General features: G+C 42.5%; 1 protein-coding gene across 1 annotated transcript in view; it reads left to right on the top strand.

The window, feature by feature from the left end:
- The window catches only part of SYNE3 (spectrin repeat containing nuclear envelope family member 3), a gene marked incomplete in the record, with an annotated part of 142,841 nt that overhangs the window by 65,824 nt on the left and 55,098 nt on the right, over positions 1 to 21,919 (top strand). Inside the window, 5 exon segments of the mRNA XM_077466715.1 lie at positions 753 to 1,097; positions 8,567 to 8,703; positions 10,933 to 11,110; positions 12,809 to 12,991; positions 20,228 to 20,371. Coding sequence (XP_077322841.1) covers positions 753 to 1,097; positions 8,567 to 8,703; positions 10,933 to 11,110; positions 12,809 to 12,991; positions 20,228 to 20,371 — 987 coding nt within the window.

Genomic DNA, 21,919 nt, shown 5'->3' with positions numbered 1-21,919 from the left:
CCTCAAACTGATAGAACACCTTTGGGATGAATTAGAGCCTGCGAGCCAGGCCTTCTCGTCCAAAATCAAAAAACCTCACAAATGCTCTTCTGGAAGATTGGTCAAACATTCTCATAGACACATCTCCTAAAGCTTGTGGACGGCCTTCCCAGAAGAGTTGAAGCTGTTATAGCTGCAAAGGGTGGGCCAACTCAATTTTGAATCATACGGACTAAGACTGGGATGCCATTAAAATTCATGTGCGTGTCAAGGCAGGCGTTCCCATACTTTTGGTAATCTAGTGTATCTTCAGACTGATGTGCACGGGGCCCCATTGCAACCTTCGACTTATGGTTACATCCTATGCCCAGGTAGGAATGATGACATGTCTCCAGTCATTCGGCGAAGGGTGCCCTATCTTTCTTCCCTGTCACCTCTGGAATGTCATTAGACATTTGTTTTGTCAGTCAGAAGGGTGTGTATGGAGTGTACAACACACAATACACACCTCATCCAGGACACAGGAGGGTGGAGCAAAGTCAAAGTCTATTAGTAGCACCAGCCAAGAGCTCTGAAAGCCATCACTGATCCCACAAGGTGGCAGTAACTATCCTACCTCTACAGGAGCACAGCATCATGGGAGTTCTGCTAGACATGCATTTCCCCTCATTGGGGCATATTGTTTTTTTATTTTATTTATAGCCATTAATATTTGTATGGGTTGTCCTGCATTATACCATAGACAGGTTCATGTCTTCTCCTCCTTGTTGCAGGAAATCGGGCAAGATGTCGAGATTGGCAAGAAACAGTTAGAACTTCTGGAGGAGAAGTCGGCGGAGGTCATTAAAGATACGTCACCCCTGGGTGCTGAAAAGATTTGCAAAGAGCTGGAAGAGCTGCGCCGGACTTTGGCTGAACTGAAGATCATGAATGATGAAGAAGAAGAGGGATTGCTGAAGACCTACAACTCAGAGAATGCCTTCTCCCAACTGGCCCATCAACTGGAGGCCAACATCAACGAGTTCAGGAAGGCCGTGCAGAGACTGGAGGAGAGCCTGGAGTGCGGAGAGAAGGTGAAGAGTGAAGAGGAACTCATAGCGCTTTGGAAAACACTCAACGTAAGTAAACCATTCCTCATTGGTCTGGATTGCATTGGGCATTCATGACATTTGGGAGCAGAAGAGTTGTTGTCAAGTTCAGTTTCTAATGACTGTTAGTGGTATCCATGAGCTACCTTGCATGAATGCCAATCCTTTCCTATATCTGCCACTCCTGCCCTCCACCTATCCTATACCCGCCCTCCTGCCCTTTCCCACAGTCAATCAGACTGGCTGTGCCATCATACACAGTGCTTAGTATTGCAAGTGCAGTCAACATTGGTTAGAAGAGAATGTTGAAGATAACACCACCACAAGTGCCCGCATCCTCTACACAGTCCCCAAAAGTCTTGGGTGCTTTCCCATGCTCCTCGTTCAATCCACTGAGTATCAAAAGAATAATGGGCTGCACAGGGCTGCAAATAAGGGGGTACCACTGGTCCTCTTGTATGGGGCCTGGGCCAGCAGGGGGGCAGGGCCAGATTAAGAACATCATGGGCCTGGTGCTGAGGATTTTGGTAGGGCCTTTTATAAACAATAAGTAAATAAAAATGCAAACATTTTTTTGTTATAACAAATTAAATTAAAGAGAGAGAGGGAGGATGAGAGAGAGAGAAAGGGGATGAAAGAGGTGTGAGGGGTAAGGGATCGAGGATGAGAGAGAAAGGGGGGGGGGGGGGTGAGAGAAAGAGGATGCACATGAGCATGTGTGGGAATGACATCAATGCAGCCTGGCCAAGGCAAGTGACCAAGGCACAGAACCCAGAAGGAAGACCGGGTGAAGATGAAAGTGCCCGGGGCCCCGCCGGTTGATCACAGCACAGCACTGGAGGGCTCAGTCTGACAATTTAAGTGTACCCTAATGTGCTAATATGCTGGGCATACTTGTACATTATGGCATAACCTACCCCAGGGCCTCTAAAAAGTAGTAATGTTCGAAAAGTTTACTACTGCTTTAATATCACAGGAGCCTCTCATGGGGCCCCCTACTGACCCTGTGGCCCTTGGGCAGTGCCTAAGTGCATAGTTGTCAACATTTCAAAAATATTTTCAGGAACGTTTTTTTACAATTGCTATATTTTAGAATAGCTGACATCCCCCGTGTTCCTCTATACATCACAATAGTAATTACAAAATTAAATAAATACTAATAATGGGGCAGAACAAATATGAGGACTGTGAGATTTCCTTTATTTGAACTGACAAAAGTGCCCATTCTAGAGCTGGTAACGTTGAGGATATTCAGTATAATTTTAAAGAACAGTTTTTGTGGGTAAGAGGCATAGGGAGGAGTATGGATGGTATAAAAGTGGGAAGTATGTGCAGGTGAGGGAGAGGAATGTGGAGGGTCTAACAGTGGGCACTATGTACAGGAGAGGAGTGCAGAGGGTATGGTAGAAGGCACTATGTACAGGAGAGGAGTGTGAAGGGTATGACAGTGGGCAGTATGCACAGCAGAGGAGTGTAGAGGGTATGACATTGGGCACTATGTATAAGAGAACAGTGTGGAGGGTATAACAGTGAGCAATATGTACAGGAGTGTGGAGGGTATGACAGTGGGCACTATGTACAGGAGAGAAGTGTGGAGAGTAGGACAGTAAGCAGTAATTACAGGAGAGGGGTGTGGAGGGAGGGTATGACGCTGGGCACTATGTATAGGAGAGGAGTATGGAGGGAATGACAGTGAGTAGTATGTACTGGAGAGGAGTGTGGAGGGTGTGACAGTGGGCACTATGTATAGGAGAGAAGTGTGGAGGGTATGACAGTGGGCACTATGTATAGGAGAGGAGTATGGAGGGTATGACAGTGAGTAGTATGTACAGGAGAGGAGTGTGAAGGGTATGACAGTGGGCACTATGTATAGGAGAGAAGTGTGGAGAGTATGACAGTGGGCACTATGTATGGGAGAGGAGGATGAAGTAATCTGGGAAGGAAAAATGTAAAGGTTTGTGGAAGGATGTTTAGGGACTGCGTAGTGGTTAATCGGGCCATACATGGATTGAAATTACACCAATTAAGCAGAGACCAGCCATAGTCGATCTATATATGGGATAGCTGGTTTTACACAAGTCAACCTATTAACCGACTTGAGTACAACCAGCCTGTCAGGTTTTCCCAAAAACAATCAGTGCTGCCAACTATAGTTAGCAACACTAATCATTGTATTCACTGGCAGAACACAATAACACTGCGGGAGTGATCGCCCCATTCACAGGTCAGCAGGTGAGAGGGTGTGTGGGGACAGGCTGGGGAGAGATACTAGTCAGTCCCTGGGTAGGCACTGGTTAGTATCAGAGCCAGATACACACAGATTACATACGCCACGATCATTAGAGTGAGAGCAATAATTCTAGCACTAGACCTCCTCTGTAACTCTAAACGTGTAACCTGTAAAAAAATTTAAAGCATCACTTAGTACACAACAAAAAATAGTGCTAACTTTAGTGGGTTTTTTTAATGAATGAAACTGTTTCTTTCCAAAAAAAAAGTTTGAAAAATTGCTGCGCAAATGTCATGTAACATAAAAAGTTGCAAAGACCACAATTTTATTCCATAGGGTCTCTGCTAAAACAATATGTAATGCTTGAGGGTTCTGAGTAATTTTCTAGCATAAAAAAATGATGATTTTTACATGTAGGAGAGAAGTCTCAGAATGGGCCTGGGTGGCAAGGGGTTAATTATCATAAGTAATATACAAATAATTATTATAAGCACTGAGAGTTCATCCTCTTGGTCTGCTGCAGAGTGTTCCAGATTGTGTTTAAACTGGCCGCTCTGTATGTAGATTCTGACAGGCTGCGCAAGGAGCCCCGTATCTCCGGAATCATAGATGATAGCAGCCCCATATTTTAACCAGTGCTGGAGGAGTGGATCTTTAGCTACATACCCCCCAAATGTGGGGTCTCTGTGACTCCTGATCGCCGAGCTACAATCCTCGAAGTCAATCTTTTTTTTTTTTTTTTTTTTTTGGGCAAATGGGCCTATCTTGAGAAAGGGGCCTGGAGCTGCAGCTCCAATAGCCCCTATGTTAATCCGGCCCTGCAGGGGGGCCCAGGCAAAAGGAGAAATCAGATGTGGGTGGGGATAGCGATCGGTCTGGTGGGAGGGCAGTTACTGGAACCGATCCCCTGTATGGCTCTCTCTGTAGCAGTTGAAAGCCGGCTTCTCCTCCTCTCCCTGACACTCTTGACACTCTGCAGTCAACAATGGTCAACTTTTTCCAAGTGTGTTGGTGCTGTAAACTTCTAAGTGCCGTCATCAACCAAAGGGCATCAGCAACATACCTCAGCTATTTATACATCTCTCCCTGTTATACTCACAGAAGGTGTGTTCTTCACTGGTCACTCTGGTCCAAGGATAGGCAACCTTTAGCACCTCCCTATCATCTTAACCACTCTGTTGTATCTCTCTATGATCTCTATAACAGGGTTTCTTAGCTAAGGTTCCTCCATCGGTTTCTAGGGGTTCCTTGAGTAATGAGCAATGGGCGCCTCTCAGATAAGTTCCCACTGACACCTTTGATCTTTTTAGCTGAAAAGGGGGTTAATTCTTTCCAATGACCATTTCTCTATCATCCTCATCACTCTATTGTATCCCTACCATCTCCAACATTCTATTGTATATTTCTATAATTTTCATCACTCTTTTGTATCTATCATCTCGAACACTCTATAGCAGGGGATCTCAACCTGTGGCCCTCCAGCTGTTATGGAACTACAGGTCCCATCATGCCTTTGCATTTTGAAGTCATGTTTGTAACTGTTCAGCCTTGCAATGCCAACTTGTAGTTCCGCATCAGCTGGAGGGCCACAGGTTGAGCACCCATGCTCTAGTCTATAATATCTCTCTATCATCTCCATCACTCTATTGTATCTTTATCATCTCCAACACTTTATTTTATCTCTATCATCTCCATCACTATTGTATCTCGATAATCTCCAACACTCTATTTTATCCTATCATCTCCAACACTCTATTGTATCTCTATCATCTCCAACACTCTATTGTATCTTTATCATCTCCAACACTTTATTTTATCTCTATCATCTCCATCACTCTATTGTATCTTGATAATCTCCAACACTCTATTGTATCTCTATCATCTCCAACACTCTATTGTATCTCTATCATCTCCAACACTTTATTTTATCTCTATCATCTCCAACACTCTATTGTATCTCTATCATCTCCAACACTTTTATCTCCATCACTCTATTGTATCTCTATCATCTCCATCACTCTATTGTATCTTGATAATCTCCAACACTCTATTGTATCTCTATCATCTCCAACACTCTATTGTATCTCTATCATCTCCATCACTCTATTGTATCTTTATCATCTCCAACACTTTATTTTATCTCTATCATCTCCAACACTCTATTGTATCTTTATCATCTCCAACACTTTATTTTATCTCTATCATCTCCATCACTCTATTGTATCTCTATCATCTCCAACACTTTATTTTATCTCTATCATCTCCAACACTCTATTGTATCTTGATAATCTCCAACACTCTATTGTATCTCTATCATCTCCAACACTCTATTGTATCTCTATCATCTCCAACACTTTATTTTATCTCTATCATCTCCAACACTCTATTGTATCTCTATCATCTCCAACACTTTATTTTATCTCCATCACTCTATTGTATCTATCTATCATCTCCATCACTCTATTGTATCTCTATCATCTCCAACACTTTATTTTATCTCTATCATCTCCATCACTCTATTGTATCTCTATCATCTTCAACACTCTATTGTATCTCTATTATCTCCAACACTTTATTTTATCTCTATCATCTCCAACACTCTATTGTAACTCTCTATCATCTCCATCACTGTATTGTATCGCTATCATCTCTATGACTCTGTTGTATCTCTATCATCTCCATTACTCTATTGTATCTCTATCATCTCCAACACTCTATTGTATCTCTATCATCTCCAGCACTCTATTGTATCTCTAGCATCTCCAACACTCTATTGTATCTCTAGCATCTCCATCACTCTATTGTATATTTCTGTTGTGGGACTACAAGTTTTATGAGACACCACAAGACTGACAGCCACAGGCAGAGCTAAACCCCAACTGTGTATTTATTTCTGGATAAGGCGGGGGAAGGGTCGGGTTTTTTTGCTTAAAAGAAAACTTGAAGTGCACTTTACAGATCCTCCCCACACTCTCAATGACATGTCTACAACCATTATGGTAAAAAAAGATTAGATAAGAAATCTGCTCAAGTAAAGTCCAGCAATGTGCTGAGCCCAGAAACCACGCCGAGATGGGGGGAGTGAATACTGAGTACATTTCTGCCTAAAATGCATTTAGCACTTAATTTATTTTTTTCCCAGGCTAACACAGCACCCCAAGGAGATTATTCTGTGAATTAAGGCAAATATTGTGAAAACTATGATAATATTCTTAGGGCTCACTTAACGTCACTCTCTGAAAAGTCCAGAGTGGATTGCTTTTCAGAGTGTGGTACAGATGTGACCCACAGGCATTCAGGAGGTGACAACGAGCAGCCTGTGTAATGTAATAGCATGGACAGGTGACAGGTCCTCTTTATGGAGACTAAGGATGAGCCGAACACCCCCTGGTTCAGTTCGCACCAGAACCTGTGAACAGACCTAAACTTCTTGTGAACTTTAGAACCCTATTAAAGTCTATGGGACTCGAACATTCAAAATCTAAAGTGTTAATTTTAAAGGCTAATATGCAAGTTACTGTCCTAAAAAGTGTTTGGGGACCCGGGTCCTGCCCCAGGGGACATGGATCAATGCAAAAAAAAGTTTTAAAAACGGACGTTTTTTCGGGAGCAGTGATTTTAATAATGATTAAAAGTGAAACAATAAAAGTGTAATATTCCTTTAAATTTTGTACCTGGGGGGTGTGTATAGTATGCCTGTGAAGGGGCGCATGTTTCCCGTGCTTAGAACTGTCCCTGCACAAAGTGTCATTTGTGCAGGAAAAAAAGTCTTTTAAAAAAACTCGTGGCTATAATGAATTGTCGGCTCCATAATACAGAGAACACTCATTGAAAATCATTAATAAAAAAAAAGCGTGGGGTTCCCCCAAATTCAATTACCAGGCCCTTTAGGTCTGGTATGGATATTAAGGGGAACCCCGCGTCAAATAAAAAAAAAATTGACGTGGGGGTCCCCCTAAATATCCATACCAGACCCTTTATCCATTGAAAAATTCCTTTATTAAAAAAAAATTAAATAAATAAAAAAGATTCCAGCGGTGGTAATCCACTCTTGCTATCCAGCGATGGATGATCATCTCTCTGGGGTCCAGTGATGGCTGATCTGATCAGCGACGGGTGATTTTCAGTTCAGCGCAGTCCATCCATGCATCCATCTTCTGTCTCCACTATCGGTTTCCGTTACATCAGAGGGGGCGGGGTCACCCATACGTCATGGGGGAAGCCCTGGCTTTCCTTACTAGCGTCAGAGGGGGCGGGGTCAGGTGACGGGTGGCTCCTCCTAATATAAGAAACGTCAGGTGCTGGGATCCCACAGTGTCTCCGACAGTGGAGACAGAAGATGGATGCATGGATGGACTGCGCTGGACTGAAAATCACCCGTCGCTGATCAGATCAGCCATCGCTGGACCCGGGAGAGATGATCATCCGTCGCTGGATAGCAAGAGTGGATTACCACTCTTACCCACCCATCTTCAGCCAGAACACTGAAGATGGGTGGGTCTTCCAGCATGAGAATGACCCAAAACATACCGCCAAAGCAACAAAGGAGTGGCTCAAGGAGCACATTAAGGTCATGGAGTGGCCCAGCCAGTCTCCAGACCTTAATCCTGTAGAAAATTTATGGAGGAGCTGAAACTTTGAGTTGCCAAGAGACAGCCAAGAAACCTTATGGATGTAGAGAAGATCTGTAAAGAAGAGGGGACCAAAATCCATGTTTTACTTGGAGATCAAATACTTATTTTACTCACTGAACTGCAACTACATTTGTATTATGTGTGTTTTTCTGGATTTTTGGTTGATATTCTGTCTCTATCATTTAAAATACACCTATGATAAAAATCACAGACCCTTCATTTCTTTGTAAGTTGGCAAACTTACACAATCTGCAGATGATCAAATCATTATTTTCCCCCCACTGTATGTGTAGCAGGAGTAGGGAGAGCCTCAACACCCACACAGCGCACACATGCGTTACTGGGCGGTCGATGTTTCTGTGCTGGGAGCGCGCTCACTGCACACTCCCAGCACAGAGATTGAGCGGTGAAAGAATGTTCCGATAGGTAGCTGGCAGGACCGGTTCCCCACCATGTGACCACTGTGACAGCCAATCACAGTGGTCACATGATTGCCAATCCTTCCTGCCCCCTGGGTGCTCAAAACTTTTTAAAAGGATGCTGGGGGAGGGTGGAATGGGGTGGAACTTTTGGACAGGCAATGAACTCATTGAAATGACCAAATGATATCACACTAACCTCGTATTCATCCTTAGGTCACTAAGTCGGCCCTGGGGGGGTTAGAGGCCAAGGCGGAAAGAGTTAAAGTGCAGTTGAAGGACCTCTTCAAATTCTCCAAAGACATCCAACCTCTGTCTGACAGCGTCATTGCAGCGATGCGCGAGTACCAACGGTAAGAGCACTTTTGCTTTTGGCAGCTTAGAAAAAAATATGAGAAAGGTTATTTATTAGATTTCTGCACCAAACAAAAATATCTCTACTATAAAATATTGTGTAAAAATTGTCTTCATAAGCAAATGAGTGATATTGTTGTGGCTAAACTTTGTGTGGGCCTCTCGGAGTCACTGACCTTTGATGGGGGTTAAATCTATATTAAATATTTGCAGACTTTGGGCATGTTACACATGCCCAAAAATACCTAATCGTTGTACAGAGGGCATGTGTAGCATGTCCAGTCTCTCTGCCCTGCTTCTAGGACTCTCCCTCCATCTCAGTATACAGCAAATGTTGACTTTGATTAATCAAATGCGGCATTGCTGTGTATTCAAGAAGATGTCAGCAGCTGTAGCTGTCAAAAAAGCAGTCAGACATTGTTACTTTTGTATCATTCTGTTCATTCATCTGCAGATCAAAGGAATGAACTTAGATCTGCACATGAAATTTAAAGCAGCCAGGCAAGTAAAAATTGTATTTAAAAAATAAAAAAATGTTCCTCTGTTTAAAAAACAAAACAAAAAACGAGTGTTTATAATCACTTAAAGGGCTGGGCCTATTTTTCAGACTCGGTGCTTACAAGTTAAAATCATTTTTTTTGCTAGAAAAATTACTTAGAACCCCTAAACATTATATATATATATATATATATATATATATATATATATATATATATATATATATAAAACATTTTTTATTTATTTAAAATGGAAGTAAACCCTTCCAAACAACTTTGACCTACAGGTAAGCCTAGATTAAGGCTTACCTGTAGGTCCAAGTAATATCTCCTAAACCTATATGGTAGACAGCGGCGCGCAGGCGCACTAAATGCGGCAAGTCCAAGAATGGATTTGCCTAATTTGTCGACTCCCGTGCGCATGCGCGGGAGTGACGTCATCGCGGCTCCGCCGAATGGCAGCGTCGGAGCTCCGAGACGCGACTCCCGTGCGCATGCGCGGGAGTGACGTCATCGCGGCTTCTCTGCTGTCATTCGTCGGAGCTGCGAGAGACGCCACAACCAAGATGGATGCGGCGGACTACAGGTGACAGCGGCGACTTCGCTGGCTCCTGTGTCAGGTAAGTGACACATAATGAGCTACTATGCGATGCATAGTAGTCCATTATGCTTTACCTTTGCAGGGAAAAAAAGAGGAAGTAAACCCATCAGGGTTTACTTCCTCTTTAACTATGAAATAGTTTTTTTTTTTCAATTTTGCGTTTTTTTAATTACTTACAGACTGCCCACTGCAGTCTTACATCAGCTCTTTGAAGAGAATTACCGTTGTTACGCCAGTAACCAGTATGGATACCCCAGTATCCTCTTCTTCAGCGAGCGGATTCGACGCAATATCACTTTTATTGGGGGTGTGAGAGGGCCCACCCCTTCCCGCCGTGCTCCAGGGGTCTCTGCCACTTACCGGACCCGTCGGTAGCGGCAGAGACGATTGCATCCGCTCCCACCATGCTTGGCTGGCTACCGAGTGAGGGGAAGATTGCAAAATTGAAAAAAAAAAAATACTTTATTTCATAGACAAATAATTTTACAATGCTTTGTACTAGAATCATAATTTTAGTGTAATTTTAAACACGTTATAGAATAAAATGTGCACTTTTTATCTGCCGTAACACTATTTATTTTTAAGCTATCTCTGCTAAAAAAATAAAAAAATATATATATAAAAAAAAAAGGTGTTAAGTTTTGTTGCGTTTAATTATCTAAGGATTGCAAAAAAAAAAAAAAAAGACATAGCCGCAAGACAATATAATTTAAAGAAAGCCTTGTTTGCCCTTAAAAAAAACACTTTCTGTATCAGGATGACAAGTGTGCTCCTCCTATACACTGCAGTGAATTAGCATTGTCACCCCAAGACAAAAAAATGTGTTACCAGCAGAATCATCAGGGAAAATTTTTATTTATTTTTTCAATCCTGTGAAAATAAAATAAATGCAGCCATCAAATATAAGAACTGCTGAGATACAATGTATTACATTTTTGTACTTTTAGTTTTAGATACATTTTAATTCTTTAAAAAAAAAAATTACTGAGGAATTTAGCCACTAGGGGCACTCTTCCATTATAGTTTATGCTGTTTTATTTTCTTTTGTGTATTAATTATTATAAATAATAAAACTATTGATAAAAGTGTTGGGGTGTTTTTTTTTTTTCCCCACAATTTTATTCCTACAGGGTAAAAAGCAAAGCATTCAAGCTCAGCACCGACACAGAATCTGAGCTGCGGCAGTTGTTCCAGAACCCTCTACGGGAATTCCTCTACTGGAAACCGATCGCCGAGAGCATCCTGGACTCCACCACTGTTGCAGCCAACAATGGATCTAGTAATCCCGAAGCCCTGGACCGTATTGAGGTGAGTCGGGGATGCCTTTGGGGGGGTCGATTCACTAATGCCCCATACACGCGGTCGGACATTCCGACCACAAAATCCATCTGATTTTTTTCTGATGGATTTTGGCCAAAACTAGTCTTGCATATACACGGTTGCACAAAGTTGTCAGGAAATCCGATCGTTCGGAACGAGGTGACGTACAAAACGTATGATGGGACTACGTAGAGGCCAGTAGCCAATAGCTTTCATCTCCAATTTTTTTCTGAGAATGCGTGGCACTTTGTGCGTCGGAATTCTCTACACGTGATCGGAAAAAATCCGATCGGATTTTGTTATCGGAAAATTTTAGATCCAGCTCTCAAACTTTTACCGTCGGAAATTCCGACAGAAAAAGTCCGATAGAGCCCAAACACACGATCGGTTTTTCTGACAACATAATCCGATCGGACTTTTTCCATCGGAATTTCCAACCGTGTGTATGGGGCATTAGAGTTAAAGCGGTTAATCCTAAGCGGTAAATTACAGCATGCAGTAACAATTGGGAAAGTGTTCAACTCACAAAGAATTTAAATACCGCATGCAGTATTTGTTTGATTTGGCGGTAATTACCGCATTAATTTGCGGTAATTTACCGCATTGAGCTAGTTGCTAAGGAGTGGGCCAGGGAGCCGACCGCCGCATCCTTAACAACTGATAACTCGTCAGCTGTCAAAAACCGATAACAATCAGCTGTCAGCCGGCTTCCCGGCTGACAGCTGATTGTAAAAAAAAAAGCAGACAAAAAGTAGGAAAAAAACGGCGGGATTGTCCGGTACAATTTTCATTAAAGGACTTGTCAAAAACCATCCCCTGTGTCTTGTAACACTACTTTTTTTTTTTTTTTGGGTGAATGAGTAGGGGTACAATACCCCAACTCATTCACATGGGGGGGATGCGGGATCTAGTGGTCTCCTTGTTAAAGGGGGCATCCAGATCCAGATGAGCCCCCTTGCCCACAAACTCCTACACCACCCAGGGTTGTTAGGAAGAGGCCCTTGTCCCCATTAACATGGCAAAGCCCCCCACACCCAAAAGCACCCACCCCTATGTTGAGGGCATGTAGCCTGGTATAGTTCAGATGGGGGGGGGGGGCGCTCATTCCCCTCCCCTTTCCTGACCTGCCAGGCTGCATGCTCCGATAAGGGTCTGGTATGTGTCATTTGCCGGCCCCTTGCTTGTCATAATGAATAAAGTCAGTGATCCACATTGATTACTAATGCATAGTAAACTGTGTTTCCTATGCTTCAGTTTGTGAATGAACAGGAAACTTCTGTGCAGAGCTATTCCTGTCCATTCACTCTGTGCAGCTGAGGCTGCAGAGATGGAGAGCTGTGTCCTCAATCTCTTTTCGCTGTGTCAAAGGTGGAACACCAGAGGCCTGTTATTTCACCAACACCCCCGGGGGTAAAATATTATAATAAAAAAAAAATGTAAATATTTTTTTTTTTAAATGGTAAAAAAAATGTATAAAATAAAATACAAAACTAAAACAAACAAAAAAACTAGTGTCAGTTTGGCAGTTTCTAGAAGAGATAAAACATAAAGGTCCGCCCACTTCTCGCTGATCACAGCAGGGTTTGTTGGTTTTAAAAAAAAATACTTTGAGTAACACATTTTCATTTCCTCTTTTTTGAGACCTAAGAATAATAATAGTAATGATATTTCTTTTTTTTTTTTTAGAAAGTTCTGGAGGAGAGTAGCATGATCAAAGAAGGCCTGGCAGGCCTGGCGGTGAAGAAGGATGGTATACACAGCGTGCTGGGCGATGACAGAACCAAACTACTTCTGAGAGACGTCGCTGCGGCTGAGACGGAGAGAGAGGCGCTACACCGCCATCTTTTGGAGAGGAGGAGTCAACTGCAGGTGAGATGTCAGGGTGGAGTGACTAGTCATGTACATGATTCCAAGCCTAATGGTGGCCATACACTAGAGCGGGGGTCTCCAAACTTTCTAAACAAAGGGCCAGTTTACTGCCCTTGAAACTTTTGAAAATTACATCATTAGTGTCAGTGGGAGGAATAGTGCCCCATCATTGGTGTCGGTGGGAGGAATAGTGCCCCATCATTGGTGTCAGTGGGCGGAATAGTGTCCCATCATTGGTATCAGTGGGGGGAATAGTGCCCCATCATTGGTGTCAGTGGGAGGAATAGTGCCCCATCATTGTTGTCAGTGGGAGGAATAGTGCCCCATCATTGGTGTCAGTGGGCGGAATAGTGTCCCATCATTGGTATCAGTGGGAGGAATAGTGCCCCATCATTGGTGTCAGTGGGAGGAATAGTGCCCCATCATTGATGTCAGTGGGAGGAATATTGCCCCATCATTAGTATCAGTGGGAGAAATATTGCCCCATCATTAGTATCAGTGGGAGAAATATTGCCCCATCATTGTTGTCAGGGGGAGGAATAGTGCCCCATCATTGGTATCAGTGGGAGGAATAGTGTCCCATCGTTGAGGTCAGCGGGAGGAATAGTGCCCCATCATTGGTGTTAATGGAAGGAATACTGCCCCGTCATTGGTGTCAATGAAAGAAATAGTGCCCCATCATTGGTGTCAGTGGGAGGAATAGTGTCCCATCATTAGTATCAGTGGGAAGAATAGTGTCCCATCATTGGTATCAATGGGAGGAATAGTGCCCCATCATTGGTGTCAGTGGAAGGAATAGTGCCCCATCATTGATGTTAATGGAACGAATAGTGCCCCATCATTGGCATCAGTGGGAGGAATAGTGCCCCATCATTGGCATCAGTGGGAGGAATAGTGCCCCATCATTGGTGTCAGTGGAAGGAATAGTGCCCCATCATTGATGTTAATGGAACGAATAGTGCCCCATCATTGGTATCAGTGGGAGGAATAGTGCCCCATCATTGGCATCAGTGGGAGGAATAGTGTCCTATCATTGGTATCTGTGGGAGGAATAGTGCCCTATCATTGGTATCAGTGGGAGGAATAGTGCCCCATCGTTGTTATCAGTGGGAGGAATAGTGCCCCATCATTGGTATCAGTGGGAGAAATAGTGCCCCATCGTTGGTATCAGTGGGAGAAATAGTGCCCCATCGTGGGTATCAGTGGGAGGAATAGTGCCCCATCGTGGGTATCAGTGGGAGGAATAGTGTCCCATCATTGGTATCAGTGGCAGGAATAGTGCCCCATCATTGGTGTTAGTGGGAGGAATAGTGCCCCATAATTGATGTCAGTGGGAGGAATAGTGCCCCATAATTGGTGTCAATGGAAGGAATAGTGCCCCATCATTGGTGTCAGTGGGATGAATAGTGCCCCATCATTGGTGTCAGTGGGATGAATATTGCCCCGTCATTGGTGAATAGTACCCCAAGGACTGGATAAAGTCAAGCAAAGGGCCACATCCGACCCATGGGCCCCAGTTTGGAGACCCCTGCACTAGACATAAAATCATTAGAAAATCTGTTATTTCAATGGGCAGCCCTATGGGGGGGACATGGAAAATAAGTCCTTGACCCTTTTCCAAAATGAATGGATGCAGATCCTAGTCAGCCAACAATTTTCCAACACGCTCATTCAACAAAATTCATCAGCCTAAAGAAGGAGAAAAGGCCGGACGCACTTTAGGAAAGTTAACCCCTTGCCTCCTGAGCCAATTCTGACACTCCTCTCCTACATGTAAAAATAATTTTATTTTTTTGCTAGAAAATGACTCAGGACCCCCAAACATTTTATATATATACTTTTTTAGCAGAGACCCTAGGGAATAAAATGGGGCCCCTCTCCTGCCGCCGATAAAAGTGATCTTGCGGCAAATTCGCTGCAGTGTCCACTATTATCGGAAACCGGACCACCGGCTGAAAAAGAGGATACCCTCCAGGTATCCTCCCTTCCTTTCCAACACTAAGGTGGCCATATAAGACAGTCAGAGCAACACATTTCTTCCGCGATAATGTTATCCTCTCTAGGGAGGATTTGGCATCTCTCATAGAGCAAGAAACCTTTCCATTATGGGCATACCTACAGATCCGCCATTTTCTACTTAATCATACAACCAGACCACAATGGTCCAGAGCTTTGACTACTTTTGAAGAAATATGCAACAAGGAAGAACCCCAACGCCACTTAATCTCGCACACATATCCACTGCTGTTTCAGGACAGCGATAAGCACAACCTCCATATACAGCAAAAATGGTCTACTGACCTTCAAATGGAAGTTTCTGAAATTGACTGGGATCATATTTATAGATGTGTCCATAAGGGTTCGGTTAATGCCAACACACAAGAGACTGCCTTTAAAATAGCTTCCAGGTGGTCCCTTACGCCCCACAAACTTCACATAATTAACCCCTCCATCTCCCAGAAGTGTTGGAGATGCAACACGGCAACTGGAACTTTTTTGCATATTTGGTGGTCCTGCCCGGCCATACAAACATATTGGTCGGAAATACACAAAACGATAGAAGAAGTCACGACCTACCATTTAGAGTACACCCCGGCCCAATTCTTGCTGCATCACTCAGACCACTCAAACAATTCCTACCTTAAGTCTCTAGCCATGCACATGGTCAATGCAGCTAGAGCATGCATTCCACGGAAGTGGCGCTCCCATGACCCCCCCCGACTCCGGGATTGGTTTCAATGCATTAACAATGTAATGACTATGGAAGACCTAATCCACCAGGCCAATGATACTCCTGCAAAGTTCACAACTACATGGGCCTGTTGGATTCACTTTCAGACCTCTGATAAGTATAAACGTCTTATGCAGACCTGACAGCTAGGATTGGGGCGTAGACCTCTTTCATAGGAATTTAACCCCTTGAAATGAAATCATTTATTATGTCAAAGCATATAACCGCTTAGACTCCCTGGATTCAGATATCTACAAAACCCCTTCTATATTTTGCTCATTATTCATGTTGATTTGTTACACACACACTTTCCAATAGTTATTTACATGAGTCGTCATTTTCCTCTGTCTATACTCATAACGATTGATATGCCTTGGCAGGGATGCCCACTTCACACAAAACATCCTCAGAGACTCGATTAAACACCTATGATACACAGGTAGCAAGTTAGCTACCTTATAAATGTCACACGATACATTTTCTTTTGCTAGTGCTCCCCTTTATAGTTACGCATAGCATCCTGTTGTCTACTATTATATCCTGTCTTTCATTCAAGACGCCTGTGTTCGCATATATGTTGTAACAAATGCCATTGAAATTTTTATTCATTTTTTTTTGACTACTGTTGATTAAGCACTGTTTGAACTTTCTGCATTGTGATATGTATCCTCAATAAAATGTTTTTGAAAAAAAAAAAAAAAAGAGGATACCGGGGGTTAGGGCAGCTAACTGCTGCTACAACAACGATATTCCACTTCAAAGTTAGGACGTTTAATCGGAGTGCGGTGGTCCGGAAGTGGTTAAAGTGTGTCGCCATTCCACGAGTGTGCGCAATTTTAACGCATGACATGTTAGGTATCTATTTACTCGGAATAACATCATCTTTTTATATTTTTAAAACATTGCGCAAATACCGTGTGACATACAGAATTGCACCAATTGCCATTTTATTCTCTTTTCAAAAAATATTTATAATGTAAGTAATTTTCTAGCAAAAAAAATACAGATTTTTACTACTGCTTATACAAAAAGTGTCAGAAAAGGTTTGGTCAGCAAGTGGATCATGTACATGCCTTGCGAAAGTATTCACACCCCTTGAAATTTTCCACATTTTCTCATGTAAAAAACATAAATGTGTTTTATTGGGATTTTATGTGATAGACCAACACAAAGTGGCACATAATTGTGAAGTGGAAGGAAAATGATAAATGTTTTTTTTTTTTTTTTTTTTTACAAATATGTGAAAAGTGTGGGGTACATTTTGTATTCAGCCCCCTTTACTCTGATACCCCTAACTAAAATCTAGTGGAACCAATTGCCTTCAGAAGTCACCTAATTAGTAAATAGAGTCCTCCTGTGTGCCGTTTAATCTCAGTATAAATACAGCTGTTCTGTGAAGCCCTCAGAGATTTGTTAGAGAACCTCAGTGAACAAACAGCATCATGAAGGCCAAGGAACACCATAGACAGGTCAGGGATAAAGTTGTGGAGAAGTATAAAGCAGGGTTAGGTAATAAAAAATTCTCCCAAGCTTTGAACATCTCACGGAGCTCTGTTCAATCCATCATCGGAAAATGGAAAGAGTATGGGCACAACTGCAAACCTACCAAGACATGGCCGTCCACCTAAACTGACCGGGCCGGGCAAGGAGAGCATTCATCAGAGAAGCAGCCAAGAGGTCCATGGTAACTGTGGAGGAGCTGCAGAGATCCACAGCTCAGGGGGGAGAATCTGTCCACAGGACAACTATTAGTCGTCTCTCCACAAATCTGCCCTTTATGGAAGAGTGACAAGAAGAAAGACATTGGTGGAAGAAAGTCATAAGAAGTCCTGTGTGCAGTTTGTGAGAAGTCATGTGGAGGACACAGCAAACATGTGGAAGAAGGTGATCTGGTCAGATGAGACCAAAATTTAACTTTTTGGCCTAAAATCAAAACGCCATGTGCGGCGGAAAACTAACACTGCACATCACCCTGAACACACCATCCCCACCGTGAAACATGGTGGTGGCAGAATCATGTGGTGGGGATGCTTTTCTTCATCAGGGACAGGGAAGCTGGTCAGAGTTGATGGGAAGATGGATGGAGCCAAATACAGGGTAATATAAGAAGAAAACCTGTTAGAGTCGGCAAAAGACTTGAGACTGGGGCGGAGGTTCACCTTCCAGCAGGACAACGACCCGAAACATACCGCCAGCAATAGGGTGGCACAGTGGTGTAACGGGTAGCCCTCTCACCTAGCTTGACACTACCTGCCTGGAGTTTGCATGTTCTCCCTGTGCCCGTGTGGGCTTCCTCCTGCACTCCAAAGACATGCTGGTAGATTAACCCTTTCCCGCCGAGCGTACGCACATCTGCGTACTCGGCTTCCGGGGGGTATACCGGGATGATGCCCCCGCACCTGCAGGCATCATCCCGGTACCGTTTTTTACAGCAGGCGATTGGCTATCCAGGCATAACAACCGATGCGGCTAAAAGCCGCTCGGCTGTTATGCCGGAGGAGCGGGAGGGGACGTCCCCCCCTCCCGCCGCCTCTCGCCGCTGTTACCGGTGCTCCCGCTCGATCGGGAGCACCGATTAAAGATCCGTCGGCTCTGGCTGCTGGGGAGGAACTGGAACGAAGCCGTAATCGGTGTCATTCCAGTCTCCTCATCGTAAACACGGAAGCGACGTCATGACGTCACTTCCCGTTTACTCGGCTGCCAATGGCGCCAGTTTTAAAAATATATCCGGTATTCAGAATCACCGTTTTCGGCGATCTGAATACATTGAAGTGTAAAGGAGGGGTGGGGGGTCTTTTAGACCCCCGATCCCTCCATAAAGAGGACCTGTCACCACCTATTACTGTCACAAGGGATGTTTACATTCCTTGTGACAGCAATAAAAGTGATCAAATTTTTTATTTTATTTTTAAACAATTTAGTCATTTAAAAATAAATAAAATAAATAAAAAAATAAATAAAAAAATTTCAAAGCGCCCGCCGTCCCCGCGAGCTCGCGAAGCAAAGAAAACGCATGCGGAAGTCGCGCCCGCGTACGTAAACGGTGTTCAAGTCACACATGTGAGGTATCGCCGCGATCGTCAGAGCGAGAGCAATAATTCTAGCAGTAGACCTCCTCTGTAACGCTAACCTGGTAACCGTAAAAAATGTTTAAAGCGTCGCCTATTGAGATTTTTAGGTACCGTACTTTGTCGTCAATCTACAAGTGCGCGCAATTATAAAGTGTGACATGTTTGGTATCTATTTACTCGGCGTAACATTATCTTTCACATTTCGCAAAGAAATTGGGCTAATTTTACTGTTTTGTTTTTTTTTTATTCATGAAAGTGTCCCTTTTCCCAAAAAGTTGCGTTTAAAACACCACTGCGCAAATATCGTGTGACATAAAATATTGCAACAATCGCCGTTTTATTCTCTAGAGCCTCTGCTAAAAAAATATATATAATGTTTGGGGGTTCCAAGTAATTTTCTAGCAAAAAATATGGATTTTAACTTGTAAACACCAAATTCCAAAAATAGGCTTAGTCATGAAAGGGTTAATTGGCTTCTGTTCAAAATTGGCCCTAGTATATGAATGGGGGATTGTGGGCTCCTTGAGGGTAGGGACCGATGTGAGTGTGCAATGTACAAGGATAGGGACAATTGTAGACACTCACTCAGGATGGACTGGTGTCTTTATTCAACCTTAGTAACTACAATGGAATGATTTAGATCAAAGCGTATTCATGTGTTAGAATGCCCCAGTCACAGTCCAGACCTAAATCCAAATTGAGAATCTGTGGCCAGACTTGAAAATTGCGGTTCACAGACGCTCTCCATCCAATCTGACAGAGCTTGAGATATTTTACAAAGAAGAAGAATGGGCAAAAATGTCCTCTCTAGATGTGCAAAGTTGGTAGAGACACCCCCAAAAAGTCTTGCAGCTGTATTTGCAGAGAAAGGCGGTTCTACAAAGTATTGACTCAGGGGGGCGCTATACAAATGTACACCATTTGTAAAAAATGTTGAAAACCATTTATCATTTTCCTTCCACTTCACAATTGTGTGTTACTTTGTGTTGATCTATCACATAAAATCTCAATAAAATACATTTACGTCTTTTGGTTGTAACATGACAAAATGTGGAAAATTTCAAGGGGTATGAATACTTTTTCAAGGCACTGTATCTGTATATAAAATGTAAAGTGTATGAAAACACAAGATTATCACAAAACAATGAGCGGAATGTAAGTAAAGGAAATGAAAAGAGAGAAGAAATGAAGTGAAGGGGTGCCCAATGTCCAGGCACAATGCACCGAGGAATCCTCGGTGCTGCGACGAGCCATCGGGAACGAGTGACGTCACATGGCCCTAATACCTGTGATATTCCTTGTATTCCCTCCATAATATGCACCGCATTATCTAGCAACGTTTTCACAAGGAGCTCCCAGGAGCTGAAAAGTCTTGAGCTTCCTCTGACCTCATAGTAGAGGAGGACGGTGTTCTCACTTCACCTTGTATTTCAGAGTCTGGCCGCGCAGAGCGAGGAGTTTGATTTGGCGCACAAACTGCTTCACCAGAAGCTGTCGGCGCTGCGAGTGAAATGTGCCAAAGAAAATGAGAGGCAGCCGGATATCATCGGAAAAGAGGCACAACTACAGAGGCTGCAGGTAGGTTGGGGGAGGGGTCCTGTGGGGTTGGTCTGGATCCCACGCTGGTTCCAGGTTGTAGGTTTTCTTACCAGATGTGGACACGGGACCTACTACATACCGTACATCCATTTATAGAAGTACAGAGGGCGAGTATAGTACGCCCTGTCCTCCCGTCCCTCCTCTACTCATACCTTCCAGCAAATCACAGCTGCTGGGAGTTGCTGAATAAATACAGCATGTGTATAGATAGAGAGATACACAGTAACATTGTTTATAAACATTGTTCAGATGGGAGATAGAGAGATACAAAGTAACATTGTTTATAAACATTGGTCAGATGGGAGATAAAAATACAAAGTAACATTGTTTATAAACATTTTTTAGAAGAGAGAAGATGGAGCGATACAAAGTAACATTGTTTATAAACATTGATCAGATGGGAGATAGATAGATACAAAGTAACGTTGTTTATGAACATTGATCAGATGGGAGATAGAGAGATACAAAGTAACGTTGTTTATAAACATTGTTCAGATGGGAGATAGAGAGATACAAAGTAACATTGTTTATAAACATTGTTTAGATGGAAGATAGAGATACAAAGTAACATTGTTTATAAACATTGATCCGATGGGAGATAGAAAGTATCATTGTTTATAAACATTGTTTAGAAGAGAGAAGATGGAGCGATACAAAGTAACATTCTTTATGAACATTTTTTAGAAGAGAGAAGATGGAGCGATACAAAGTAACATTGTTTATAAACATTGATCAGATGGGAGATAGAGAGATACAAAGTAACATTGTTTATAAACATTGTTCAGATGGGAGATAGAGATACAAAGTAACATTGTTTATAAACATTTTTTAGAAGAGAGAAGATGGAGCGATACAAAGTAACATTGTTTATAAACATTGATCAGATGGGAGATAGAAAGTATCATTGTTTATAAACATTGTTTAGAAGAGAGAAGATGGAGCGATACAAAGTAACATTGTTTATAAACATTGATCAGATGGGAGATAGAGAGATACAAAGTAACATTGTTTATAAACATTGTTCAGATGGGAGATAGAGATACAAAGTAACATTGTTTATAAACATTTTTTAGAAGAGAGAAGGTGGAGCGATACAAAGTAACATTGTTTATAAACATTGATCAGATGGGAGATAGAAAGTATCATTGTTTATAAACATTGTTTAGAAGAGAGAAGATGGGGAGATACAAAGTAACATTGTTTATAAACATTGTTCAGGTGGGAGATAGAGATACAAAGTAACATTGTTTATAAACATTGTTCAGATGGGAGATAGATATACAAAGTAACATTGTTTATAAACATTGTTTAGACAGAAGTTGGAGAGATACAAAGTAACATTGTTTATAAACATTGTTCAGGTGGGAGATAGAGATACAAAGTAACATTGTTTATAAACATTGTTCAGGTGGGAGATAGAGATACAAAGTAACATTGTTTATAAACATTGTTCAGGTGGGAGATAGAGATACAAAGTAACATTGTTTATAAACATTGATCAGATGGGAGATAGAGAGATACAAAGTA

This window comes from Lithobates pipiens, unplaced genomic scaffold (genome assembly GCF_037356315.1).
Source record: "Lithobates pipiens isolate NorthernLeopardFrog02 unplaced genomic scaffold, aLitPip1_a1.2 Scaffold_37, whole genome shotgun sequence".
Taxonomy (NCBI): Eukaryota; Metazoa; Chordata; class Amphibia; order Anura; family Ranidae; genus Lithobates; species Lithobates pipiens.
Note: the sequence above shows the minus strand (reverse complement) of the source record. Positions and strands in the feature narration are given on the sequence as shown.